The sequence below is a fragment of the Leopardus geoffroyi genome, chromosome D1 (genome assembly GCF_018350155.1).
Source record: "Leopardus geoffroyi isolate Oge1 chromosome D1, O.geoffroyi_Oge1_pat1.0, whole genome shotgun sequence".
Lineage (NCBI taxonomy): Eukaryota > Metazoa > Chordata > Mammalia > Carnivora > Felidae > Leopardus > Leopardus geoffroyi.
In genome coordinates, this window is record NC_059329.1 from 37968621 (window position 1) to 37982112 (window position 13492).

General features: G+C 36.9%; 1 protein-coding gene across 4 annotated transcripts in view; it reads left to right on the plus strand.

Moving 5' to 3' along the window:
* The window catches only part of MTMR2 (myotubularin related protein 2), a 116258-nt gene that overhangs the window by 84639 nt on the left and 18127 nt on the right, over nucleotides 1-13492 (plus strand). For all 4 annotated transcript variants that reach the window (XM_045483558.1, XM_045483559.1, XM_045483560.1 and 1 more), the window contains 2 exons: nucleotides 2507-2656; nucleotides 3405-3593. In XM_045483558.1, the coding sequence (XP_045339514.1) occupies nucleotides 2507-2656; nucleotides 3405-3593 (339 nt within the window). The remainder of the gene's footprint in view (nucleotides 1-2506; nucleotides 2657-3404; nucleotides 3594-13492) is intronic.

Below are 13492 nucleotides of genomic sequence, written 5' to 3' on the forward strand. Positions count from 1 at the left end.
TGCCCCGGGCTTGGCTGTGCAGGTGAGCAAAACCATTGGTTTGAATTACTACTTGGACACAGCAGGTATGAACTCTGTTTCCCTGTAGTGTGAGATCAGAGTAGGGACTCCTACAAAGCGGATCCACAATGCTGGGGTGAGGGAGGGATGCTGCTGGTAGTCTGCTCCTGGCTTGTGCTTCCTACTGGAGGAGCCAGGGGTTCAGAGGAGACCTCTCTGTGTGGTGGTGCTGGGATGGCCTTGGGGGAGGGACAGTGTGGTCAACATGCAGCCACTTCTCTTCCCCTTCCATTGCAGGCTTTCTGGGTCTCCGTGTTGTAGGATTCTCTCGATGCTGTCTTGTTCCTGAATGGTTGTTAGTTGTTCTTCTTGCGTGGAGGAGCAAAGTCAGGAACACCTGTGTTGCCACCTTGGTGACTTCACTCCTCCCCATGAAGGATTTATACTTTATCTGAAAAGGAATAGGTAACCAGAGACAGGGGAATGGCATGCTAACTTGCATCTTAGATGATTATGTGGAGGCAGCATGGGGAATGACTTGCAGAGGGACAGGAGAGAAGTGGTAATGGCCTGAATTAGGGAAGTTCCAGTGAGGATGGAAAATAGTGACCAAAGTTTTCTTTTGATACTTTTAGAAGAAAAAAGTCATAGAAACCGGTCGTTGATTGGATGTAAGGGGTAAGGATGTAAGGAAAGGGATGAGTTAAAGATGGTATCTAAGGTTTTTGCTTGAGTACCACCTCTGTAAACTTGCCAGTTCACCATACTTTTTTGTTATAGCATGGGAATACATTTTTAAGCCTTTAATTCTTTCTTTTATTTCTAACAATAAGTAAGGATTTTACCTGAACCATTTTTTAGTATTTAAAAAGTTAAGGAAAGCAAGAGGGAAAGAGTGATGTGTATCATAAGAAGCTAGGTTGAGACTAGGCTAATGTAAATAGAATATAAGGCACTGATGAAGAAACACCATGGCTAAGAATTCATGGAAACTCTATTGATAGCATTTACCATATGATTACTGGGAAGAAATTTTCTTTCCTTTCTTATTTTTAATATTGTCTTGGGTATTTGGCAGTCGCTTGAGAAATACCTCTTTAAAGGGGAGTACGTTCTACCCTTTGATTTCAGATTTTTGTTAACAATTTCATGAACTAGGATATTAATTTTTTTTAGGAACAATGTACTTCTAAATAAAAAGGATAGGTTTGGAATGTACATGGAATTCTTTGTTACCTCCTTTGGTCAAGTTGCAGTGTACCACAATTTCTTAACCTATAAACTGAAGTTAACAGAACCTGAGTACAATAATATGTACATGTGTGTGTGTAAAAAGTCTGCCGACATGCACCTGTGCATAACAGGTACTCAGTAAATGTGTGTGTGGTGGGGGAGTTTACTATAATTTGGTTTCTTTCTATTCTTTCTTTTTCTGATTGATTATGTGAGTTGTCAGGGGCCATAAATTTTAAATATATATATTTTCTTAATTCCAGTTAATTAATGACCTTCTTTTCTGTGGAACGGAAGATGGGAAATTTTAAGTGTCTTATTTAAGTAACCCTTTATGTGAAGTAGTAGACTAGTTATAGCAAATCCTGAAGGACCAAATGAGGGCTTATTAATTGATTTGTTTTCAAAAATATTTCTCTCGCCTGTTGGTTTTGCCTTCTGATACTCCTTTTTTTTTTTTTTTAATTTTAGAGAGAAAGCATGAATGAGCAGGGGAGAGGGAGAGAAGGGCAGAGGGAAGGAGAGAGAGAGAGAGGGAGGGAGAGAGAGAGAGAAGGAGGGAGGTAGGGAGGGAGAGAGAGAGAGGGGAGAGAGAGAGAGAGAGAGAGAGAAAGAAAGAAAGAAAGAAAGAATATCTTAAGTAGCTCCACGCTCACACAGAGCCCCACGTGGGGCTCAATCCTACAGCCCGGGGATCATGACCTGAGCTGAAACCAAGGGTCAGATGCTCAGCCCACTGAGCCACCGAGGTGCCCCACTCTCTTGCTTTTCTACTGTGTGTTAGATTAGCAACATTCCATTACTACTATAATTTAGGAGGGAAAAATTCACTTCAGGTATGTAAGTGATAAGCATATGTATAGCATTCTGGTGGATACTTGGATACTTGATAGCTGCTCCCTGACATTACTTTATTTAAGATATTTGAATGGCAACAAAATCAATTATCCAATCAACCTGAATGAGACTTTTTTTTTAAAGACAGGGAACATTTTCAGTGTTACTGTGTCCTTCCTTCCTACTGGATATGTTTAGCACAGACCCAACAATCGATCAGTATTTAATGATTTAAGAAATCTTTCAATATGTAATTGAGTACCAAACTGAACACAGATCCCTGCATTGGAATAGCCTGGCCACTATACCAGTAGACAGTGACTATTCCAACAACTTAAGAGATAGTGGAGACGAGAGGTTAAATAGGATAGCTTTTATTTCATTATATTGTAATATTTTAGGTAGTAATTTGTCCTGTGTTTTATTTCACATGTAGGGAATTCCGAATGAAAGCTGGAGAATAACAAAGGTAAATGAGAGGTATGAGCTTTGTGATACATATCCTGCCCTATTGGTTGTGCCAGCAAATATTCCTGATGAAGAATTAAAGAGGGTGGCATCCTTCAGATCAAGGGGCCGTATCCCAGTAAGTATGAAGCTTTGATGAGACTTTGCAAATGCTTTTGTACTCTGCGTGATGCTGAAGTTAATGAATGGGAACATGGATGCAGGATAAAAATAGCTATAGCAACAGGCCTTTTATGGGGGTATTAGAGGATGAGTTATTTAGTAAAATGAAAAGTGGAGGAAAGACTTAAAGAAGTTTCTGAGAATCCGATATGGGTATTAGAGAACTGCACAGAATTGCAATTCTTAACTTGAAAACAAAGTTGGCTCTGTATTGTTCACTCTTTATTTTATTATATATTCTTTAATCATGGTGATAACTGCTCTTTTCCTTCAAACCCTGGAAAGAAGAAAACTTTGTAAATTTATGATGAAGTATTGTGTTTTAGAAAGATTGGCTTAAATAATTTTTGTTACAAAACTCATAGATTCTGAGGATGTTATAGTTAGACAGTTTGCTGATTTAGTAATAAAACTTTAAGAGGTTTACTTAACACTCTTTTAATATATTTTTTCCTAGAGACAGCACTTCCGAATAATCATGACTTTCATAACTCAATACCTGATTAAAGAATTAGACCAAATTGCCCATATGCCAGAGTTGGCTTGAAAGAAAGGCAATGATTTTTTATAGCAGCCTTATATATCCTTTCATGGTTAGGCTTTGGAACTAATCAGAAAGCAGAATTTTATAGAGTAATGTTTTTGAGAAGAATTATAAACAGAAACATATATAAAGGGTGTGTCACTGTTTTTCCCCCATTAAGGTTTTATCATGGATTCATCCTGAGAGTCAAGCCACAATCACTCGATGTAGCCAGCCCATGGTAGGAGTGAGTGGAAAGCGAAGCAAAGAAGACGAAAAATACCTTCAAGCTATCATGGATTCCAATGCTCAGTCTCATAAAATCTTTATATTTGATGCCCGGCCAAGTGTCAATGCTGTTGCCAATAAGGTGAGATTGTCTTTCAGTAATTAAGATTTCAGTTCCATGAATCAGCTGAGTTTGGTGGGAGCCACAATGTAGTAGAAAGATTTCGGGCTCTCCAGTGACAAAGATATAGATTCTAATGCTGGCTCTCCTGCTTGATGGTGTGACTTTGAGTTAGTTACTTAATCTTGTAACTTTTTATTTGTTTACTTTTTTATTGAAGTACAATTGAAATACAACCTTATGTTACAAGTTTACAATATAATGATTCAGTATTTGTACACACTGTAAAATGATGACCACATCACATCTGTTTACCATCTACTACGATACAGATTTTCTTAGAATGAAAACTTTTAGGATTTACCTTCGTAGCAACTTTCAGAATCATATCATTGACTCCATGGGGACTATAGTCCCCATGTTGTATGTTACATTCTCATGACTTACTTATTTTGTAACTGGTAATTTGTACCTTCTTATCTCCATGCATTTTGTTCCCTGCCAAACCCCCCACCCTGCAACCACCAATCTGTTCTCTGTATCTGTGAGTTTTGTTTGTTCATTTGTTTTGTTTTTTAGATTCGAGGTCTGAGTGCAGTGATACAGTATTTGTCTTTGTCTGACTTAGTTCACTTAGCGTGATACTCTTGAGGTCCATTTGTGTTGCACAAATGGCAAGATTTCATTTCTTTTTATGGCTGAGTAGTATTCCACATTTTCTTTTTAAAGTTCATTTATATTGAAAGAGAGAGCACAAGTAGGGGAGTAGCAGAGAGGGAGAGGAAGAGAGGAGAGAGGAGAGAGGAGAGAGAGAGAATTCCAAGCAGACTCAGCACTGTCAGTGCAGATCCTGATGCAGGGCTTGAACTTATGAACTGTGAGATCGTGACCTGAGCTGAAGTTAGGCACTTAACCGAGTAAGCTATCCAGGTGCCCCTATACCACATTTTCTTTATACATTCATGCACTGATGGACAGATAGATTCTTTCCATATCTTGGCTATTGTAAATAGTGCTGCAATGAACATAAGAGTGCATAGCTCTTTTCATATTAGTTTTTATTTTCTTTCAATAAATAGCAAGAAGTGGAACTGCTGAATTGCATAATGATTCTGTTTTTAATTAAAAAATTTTTTAATTTATTTTGAGAGACAGCGAGTGCACATGTGTGAGTAAGCAGGGGAGGGGCAGAGAGGGAGAGGGAGAGAGAGAGAGAGAGAGAGAGAGAGAGAGAGAGAGAGAGAATCCAAGCAGGCTCCATGCTGTCAGCAAAACAGCAAAAGTCTGAATTAGGGCTCAGTCTTACAAACCATGAGATCATGACCTGAACCTAAATCAAGAGTTGGACACTTAACTGACGGAGCTACCCAGGCGCCCCTATTTTAATTTTTTGAAGAACCTCCCTACTACCATTGCCGTCATGTTTATCTTTTTGATAATGGCCATTCTGACTGATGTGCAGTTATATCTCATTGTGGATATAATTTGCATTTCCCTGATAATGAGTGATGTTGAGCATCTTTTCATGTGCCTGTTGGCCATCTGTTGTCTTCTTTGGAAAAATGTCTATTCAAATCCTCTGCCTATTTTTTAATAGGATTGTTTGTTGTTATTGAGCTGTATAAGTTCATTATATATTTTGGATATTAATTCCTTATCTGATGTATGATTTTCAGATATCCTCTCCCATTTGCTAGTGGGGAGGTCCCTTCAGTATGCAGAAGCTTTTTGTTTGGTGTAGTCCCATTTGTTTATTTTTGCTTTTGTTGCCATTACTTCTGGAGTAGGAGCCAAAAAGATACCACTAAGACCAATGTCATGGAGCTTATCACCTTAGTTTTCTTCTAGGAAGTTGAGGGTTTCTTGTCTTACATTCGAGTCTTTAATCCATTTCAAGTACAGTTTTGTATATGGTGTAAGGTAGTAGTCCAGTTTTACTCTAATGCATGTGACTCTCCATAACAGTTATTGAAGAGACTGTCTTTTCCCCATGTATATTCTTGTCTCCCTTGTATATTAATTGACCATATATACATGGGTTTATTTCTGGGCTCTCTGTTCTGTTGTATTGCTCTATGTATATGTTTTCATGCCAACACCATACTGTTTTGATTACTATAGCTTTGTAGTATAGTTTAAAAAAATTTTTTTAATGTTTATTTATTTTTGAGAGACAGAGACAGTATGAGTGGGAGAGGGCAGAGAGAGAGAGAGCGAGACCCAGAACATGAAGCAGGCTCCAGGCTCTAAGCTGTTAGCACAGAGCCCGACGTGGGGCTCGAACTCATGAGCCGAGCTGAAGTTGGGTGCTCAACTGACTGAGCCACCCAGGTGCCCCATAGCTTTGTAGTATATTTTAAAATCAGCATGATGCCTCCAGCTTTGTTTTTGTCAGTATAATGGGATATTTTGTGGTTCCAAACAAATTTTGGGATTGTTTTATTTCTGTGAAAAATGCCATTGGTATTTTGATAGGGATGGCATTGAGTCTGTAGATTGCTTTGGGCAATACAACATTTTTTCAAATTAATTTTTCCAATCTAACATATATCTTTCCATTTATTTATGTCTTCTTCAGTTTCTTTCATCAGTGTCTTACAGTTTGCAGTGTAAAGTTTTCTCACCTTCATAGTTAAATTTACTCCTACATATTTTATTCTTTTTGATGCATGTGTAAAGAAGATTGTTTTCTTAATTCTCTGATAGTTCATTGTTAATGTATTAAAAAAAGTAATAGATTTTTATATTGATTTTATGTGATTTGAAGTGATTGTTACTTCACTCCATTCATATATTAGTTCTAATCATTTTTTTGGTTGAATTTTTAGGGTTTTCTCTATATAAAATCATGTCTACAATTAGTGACAATTTTACTTCTCCTTTCAATTTGGATGCCTTTTATTTCTTTTTCTGCATAATTGCTCTGGCTAGATTTCCAATATTTTGTTGCATAAAAGTGGTGAGAGTGGGTATCCTTGTCTTGTTGGTGATCTTAAAGGAAAAGCTTTCAGCTTTTCACCATTGAGTATGATAGTTGGGGACTTGTCACACATGGCCTTTATTGTGTTGAGTGTTTTCTGTACTCACTTTGGTAAGAGTTGTTGTCATAAATGGATGTTGAATTTTGTCACATGCTTTTTCTGCATCTTTTAAGATGATATGATTTTTATTCTTAATTTTGTCAATGTGTTTTATCACGTTGATTGTTCTGTAGATGTTGAACCATTCTTACATCCCCCAAATAAATCCTACTTGATCATGGCATATGATCCTTTTAATGCATTGTTGATTTGGTCTGTTGAGTATTTTTGCATCTACGTTCATTAGGCATATTGACCTGTAATTTTTCTTTCTTTTTTTTTTTTTTTTTTTTTTTTTTGGTTTGCTTTTGGTGTCAGGGCAATGCTGGTCTCATAAAATGAGTTTGGTAGTGTTCCTACCTCTTCAGTTTTGGAGGAGTATGAAAGGATGAAAGGATAGGTATTAAATCTTATTTGAACATTTGGTAGAAATCCCCAGTGAAGCTGTCTGGTCCTCGACTTTTGTTTGTTGGGAGGTTTTTGATTACTGACTCAGTTTCCTTACTAGTAATCCTTCTATTCAGATTTTCTGTTTTCTTCATGATTTGGTTTTGGAAAATTATGTTTCTAGGAATTTATTCATTTTTTTTCTTGGTTGTCAAGTTTATTGGCATATTATTGGTCATAGTCATCTCTTATATCCTTTGTATTTCTTTAATATCAGTTGGGACTTAACCCTTCTGATTTTATTTATTTGAACCCTCTCTTTTTTCTTAGTCTGGCTAAAGGTGTGTTGATGTTATTAATCTGGCTTAGTTTCATTGATCTTTTCTAATATGGTTTCAGTCTCTGTTTCATTTTTTTCCATTCTGATCTTTATTAGTTTCCTCTTTGTATGAATTTTGGGCTTTGTTCTTTTATAGTTTCTTGTTTCTTTAGGTAGGCCTGTATTGCTGTGAATTTGACTCTTAGAATTGCTTTTGCTGCATCCCATAGATTATGGTGTGTTATATTTCCATTTTCATTTGTCTCAAGCTATTTTTAATATCTTCTTTGATTTCTTTGTTAACCCATTGATTGTTCAGTACCATATTGTTTAATTTCCATATATTTGTGATCCACCACACACCCCCCCCCCCCCCCCCCAGTTTTCGCCCTACAGCTGATTTATAGTTTTGTACCATGGTGTGCAGAAAAGATGCTTGATATGGTTTCAGTCTTCTTCAATTTATTGAGACTTGTTTTGTGGCCTAACGTATGATCCATCCTGGGGAATATTCTATGTGCACTGAGAAGAATGTGTATTTTCCTGTTTTTCAATGGAATGTTCTGTTTGTATCTAATAAGTCCATCTGGTGCAATGTGTCATTTAAGGTTGATGTTTATTAATTTTCTGTCTGGATGATCTATCCACTGATGTAAGTAACCTGTTAATCCCCTACTATTATTGTATTGCTGTCAGTTTCTCCTATTAGCTCTGTTGGTATTTGCTTTATGTATTTAGGTACTCTTATATTGGGTGCATAAATATTTACAAATGTTGCATCTTGCCAGATTGACCCCTCTATCATTATGTATGGCCCATCCTTGTCTTTTATTACAGTCTTTTATGACAGTCTTCCTAAAGGTCTATCTTGTATGGTCAGTATACATATAAGAAAGTGATACCTGGTTTCTTTTGGTTTCGATTTGCAGGAAACATATTTTTTCACGTCTTTACTTTCAGTCTCCACATGTCCTTACATCTGAAATATGTCTACTGGAGGCAACATATTGATGGGTCTTGTTCTTTTTTTTTCTTTTTTAATCCATTCAGCACTCTTTTGATCAGAGAATTTAGTCCAGTTACAGCTAAAGTGATTATTGATAGGTAAATACTTATTGGCATTTTTTTTTTTTTTTTTTTGTCAATTTGTAGTTCCTCTCCATTTCTTTCTTCTTCATTTGGTTTCTTCCCTTTTGGTTTGATGACTTTCTATGTTCTTATGCTTAGATTCCTTTCTCATCATTTTTTGTGTATCTAGCATGGATTTTTGCTTTGTGGTTACCATGGGGCTCATATATTACTGCCTTTATATGTAACAGTCCATGTTAAGATGATAGCAGGTTAAGTTTGAATGCATTCTGAAACTCTACACTTTTAGTCCCCCTGATACATTTTGTGTTTTTGAATTCACATTTTACAACTTTCTGAGTATCTTTTAACTTTTTATTGTTTATACTTATTTTCACTTTTTAAAATCTTTATCCTAACTTTATAAGTGATTAATGTGCTATGCTTACTATATATTTCTCTTTACAAGTGAGATTTTTACTTTCATTTTTTTGTTATTAATTAGTGCCCTTTCTTTTCAGCTTAAAGAAGTCCCTTTAAAATGTTTTGTAAGGCTGATGAACTTCTTTAGCTTTTGTTTTCTGGAAAGCTCTTTATCTCTTCTTCAATTCTGAATGATAACCTTGACAGAAAGAGAATTCTTGATAGGAATGGTTTCCTTCAGCAGCTTGAATATATCATGCCACTCCCTTCTGTCCTGAACAGTTACTGCTGAAAATACTGCTGATTGTCTCATAGAGTTTTCTTTATACATAACATGTTGTTTTTCTCTTGCTGCTTTTAAGATTCTCTCCTTATTTTTAACTTTTGACATTTTAATTATAATATGACTTAGTATAACTCTTTTTGTGTTTATTTTATTTGCAACTCTCGACTTCCTGGAACAAAATGTCTCTTTCTCTGGTTTAGGGAAAATTTCAGCCATTATTTCTTCAAATAAGTTTTCTGCCCCTTTCTCTTCCTCTTGACCTTCTGGCATCCCTATAATGCAAATTTCATTCCACTTAATGTTGACCCATAGGTCCCTTAAGCTATGTTTACTTTTTAAAAATTCTTTTTTGTTTTTGCTGCTCTTTGGGGACGAGTTCCACTGCCCTCTCTTCCAGCTCACTGATTTTATCTTGTTTTCATCTGGTCTGCTGGTGAACCCCTCTTGTACTTTTCTGTTTAATTATTGAATTCTTCAGTTCTATGATGTCCATTTGTTTCTTATATTTTCTATATATTTATTGAAGTTTTGCTGTGTTCATTCATACTTCTGAGTTTGGTGAGCATCTTTATGACTATTATTTTGAACTTTTTATCAGGTAAAGTAGTTTTCTCCATTTCAATGAGTCCCCCCCCCCCCCCCCCAGGGTTTTAGCTTGTGTTTTTCATTTGGAACATATTTTTCTTTCTCCCAATTTTGCTCAAGTCCCTGTGTTTCTATGTATTAGGTGATAAAACAGCTATGTCTTCTTATCTTGCAGGAGTGGCATTGTTTAGGAGATGAGCCTTATCATTTAACCTTGCCCTAGTTTTTGGTTGTCTTTCAAATCTTTGGGATTGTGTAAGCAGCCTGATGTTTTTTTGGTAGGTCCCAGTTGGTGAGGTTGTACCAGGATCTTGAGTGTTACTGGAGGGTGGGGGGGATCTTAGTCATCCCCCAGTTGGGGGCCGATTGGAAGCTAGACCCTCAGGTAGCGGCTTCTAAGGTATGCAGATATACACAGTCCTATGGGACTGCAATTGTAGACCTTGCTGGCCTCCAGACCAAGTGATCTGGAGGTGTCCCCTTAGTGACAGTTGTAAAATTTAGGGCTTCAGACAAGTATATGGGCTTTTTTTTTTTTTTTTTTTTTCTGGAGGTACTGCCAAACTATAGTGGGACATAGTGAGAGCTCATAGGTAGTATCCCTCAGCTCTTGTTTTCTGAGAGCATTTCCATAGACTCAGGATGTGTTATAAACCTGAAGCTATAGATCACGTAGTTAGGCCATTCTCAGAAAAAAGGTTGAGGATATATTTAAACCTGCCAACTATACAATGCCCTGAGGGTGGTTGCCTACCAAGAACTGCCTCTCCAATTGTTTCAGACCCACAGGGCCCAGAAACACAATCCCCCTTGGCCACCAGAGCCAGGCACACAGTGGGTGTCCCCTAGTGAGCTACATGCACCAGCTGCCTTTGATGGTTCCAAAGTGAGGTGGCATGTGGGGGTGGGTTATTTAATCTTTTTAGACTTTAATTTGCTCTCTTGTAAAATGAGAATAATAATAGCTAACAGGGTTGGTGTGGGGGCAAAACCCATCTAATAAAAAGTAGTGCATGACCCTGTGCTCACTTACATAATAAATAAGTATTCAGCAATTATTTGTTTCCTTCCCCTTCTCCAAACTTGACAACTAACTGAGTTTATGACTGGCTAGAGTGTGCACAGCAGGGCTGTAGAAATCAGTGTTCTCCGTGACCGGTGCTGCCCTCTTCTGACTGTCCTCCACCTCTACGAGTTATTCAGACTGGAGACTTGCAGTTAGCTGGGGCAGTAGTCCTGGTTTCTGCTATAAAGATTTTCATTGTGGAAATAGAAATTTTGGTCCAGTTGACAAAATCTACCATAGGAGAAGGAGAGAGAAGAGATACAATTTCGCTTTAGTAAGTTACCTTTTTTTCTTTTTTTACTCCCAGTAAGTAATGTATCTGTGTCATAGAATTAGCTAATGCAGATAACCAAAAAGAACATATTTTAAAATTCTCCAAATCCTGTAATTAAGAGAGAAACACCGTTAAACACTGGTTGTACCTCCAGACCTATGAGTATACGCATGCGCACGTACACTTGAAATAGTGGGATAATTATACCTTCCTTTTAAAAACATTGACATTGTATCTTTCTATGCCAATAAACATTTATCTATAACATGATTTTAATGGTACAGTAACTAACAGTATCAACTGTTGTTGGATGTTTAGGTCATTTCTGGGTTTTTTTTTTTTTTTTTTGCCTTTATAAACAATGCTGGGATGATTGTCCTTTAATTAAATTGTGGTGCATGTGCCTAATTATTTCCATCCTGTTTAGTGTTTCGAGGGCATTGTGAATTCCAGGCATTCTCTATTAAACTTTAAATATTTCCCCTCAGGGGCGCCTGGGTGGCGCAGTCGGTTGGGCGTCCGACTTCAGCCAGGTCACGATCTCGCGGTCCGTGAGTTCGAGCCCCGCGTCAGGCTCTGGGCTGATGGCTCAGAGCCTGGAGCCTGTTTCCGATTCTGTGTCTCCCTCTCTCTCTGCCCCTCCCCCGTTCATGCTCTGTCTCTCTCTGTCCCAAAAATAAATAAAACGTTGAAAAAAAAAATTATTTAAATATTTCCCCTCAAAGGAGAAATGAGATAATGTGTACGTGAAGGCTGCAGGACAGGCACTAGCATATATTGTTCTAGTAATTACTTGTTCGTTCCCCTTCCAAAACTTTACTCTGAATTAGCAGGAGGGAGACTTAGTATGTTTTCTAGCATGAGAGGAGAAAGGAGAGAGAAATATAATGCAGAAAAGGTGGTAAAACAGACTTATATTCCATATCTTATTTTTTTAAATTATTCTGATACAGATTTCATATGGAAAATCCCCTCTTTTTTTAAAGACTGATATATTTTATTTATTGATACATTTTGCTGGTTATATAATAGACAGTATGGAAAAACTAGGCAGGCCTAGAAAAAAGAAATAAAAATCACCATATCCACTAATACTTTAATATATTTTCTTCCCTTATTTTTTTTTTTTTTGTGCATTTATATGTTGATTGTTTTGTTTCTTTGTTTTTCCTCTTAATATTATAGGAAGTATTTTCTCTAATTAAATATTCTTGAAAAATAACGTAATACTCATTATAGCTGTGTCATTCATTTAATCGTGTTTCTAATATTAGGTGTTCAAGTACTGATTTAGCATTTTAAATATAGCTGACATAAATATCTTTTGTTTGCATCTTTATTTCCTTAAAAGAGTATCCTAGGTATATGATTACCATATCAAAATTTAAACTGTGCATTTTTAAAGAGCTTTGTTACATATTATCAACATTCTTTGGGAAAGTTGATTCAGTTTACCAGCCTAATGTCTTCTCCCCACTGCCCCCGCCAGTTTTACTGAGATACAATTGACACAGAACATTGCACAAGTTTAAAGTACGCACTATAATGATTTGCTATGTTACATATATTATGAAATGATCACCACAATAAGTTTAGTTAACGTCCATCATAATTACAAGTATCTTTTTCCTTGTGATGAGAACTTGTAAAGTGTATTTTCTTAGCAACTTTCAAATATACAATATGAGATTGTTAACCATAGTCATCATGTTTTACATCACATCCCCAGAACTTATCTTTTAAGTAGAAGTTTGTACCTTTTGACTCCCTTCACCCAGTTTCCCCACCTACCACCCCCTTTTTAATTTGCAAAAGTGTACATCCTTGTTGCAACAAATATTTTTTTACCTGAGCTGTAAGAATATTCTCTGTAGCTTAATCACTGTGAATATGACAAGTCCTCTTGCAGTCATGACACATGTCAAGAATTAAACCTTTGCCAGCCACGAAGTCTTCCATGAGTGCCCTGCTCCAATCTAGTTCACCTTCTAATCCTACTAAAAGTAACCATTATCCTAACTTATATAATAATCGTCTTGTTGCATTTCTTTATGTTATTACCAAAGTGTATACCCCTAGACTATGGTTTAGCCTCGTTTTGAAATTTAAAATTTTTACTTTTTTTATGTTTATTTATTTTTGAGAGAGAGAGAGACAGAGCAAGCAGGGGAGAGGCAGAGAGAGAGGGAAAAACAGAATCTGAAGCAGGCTCCAGGCTCAGAGCTGTTAGCACAGAGCCCAATGTGGAGCTCGAACCCATGAACCGTGAAATCATGACCTGAGTAGAAGTTGGATGCTTAACCAACTGAGCCACCCAGGCGCCCCCAGCCTTGTTGTTTTAATACTGCATTTGATCTTTTTTTTTTTCTTCCTAATTTTATTTATTTTAGAGAGAGGCGGTGGGGGTGGGGGTAGGGAGTGTGAGCAGGGGG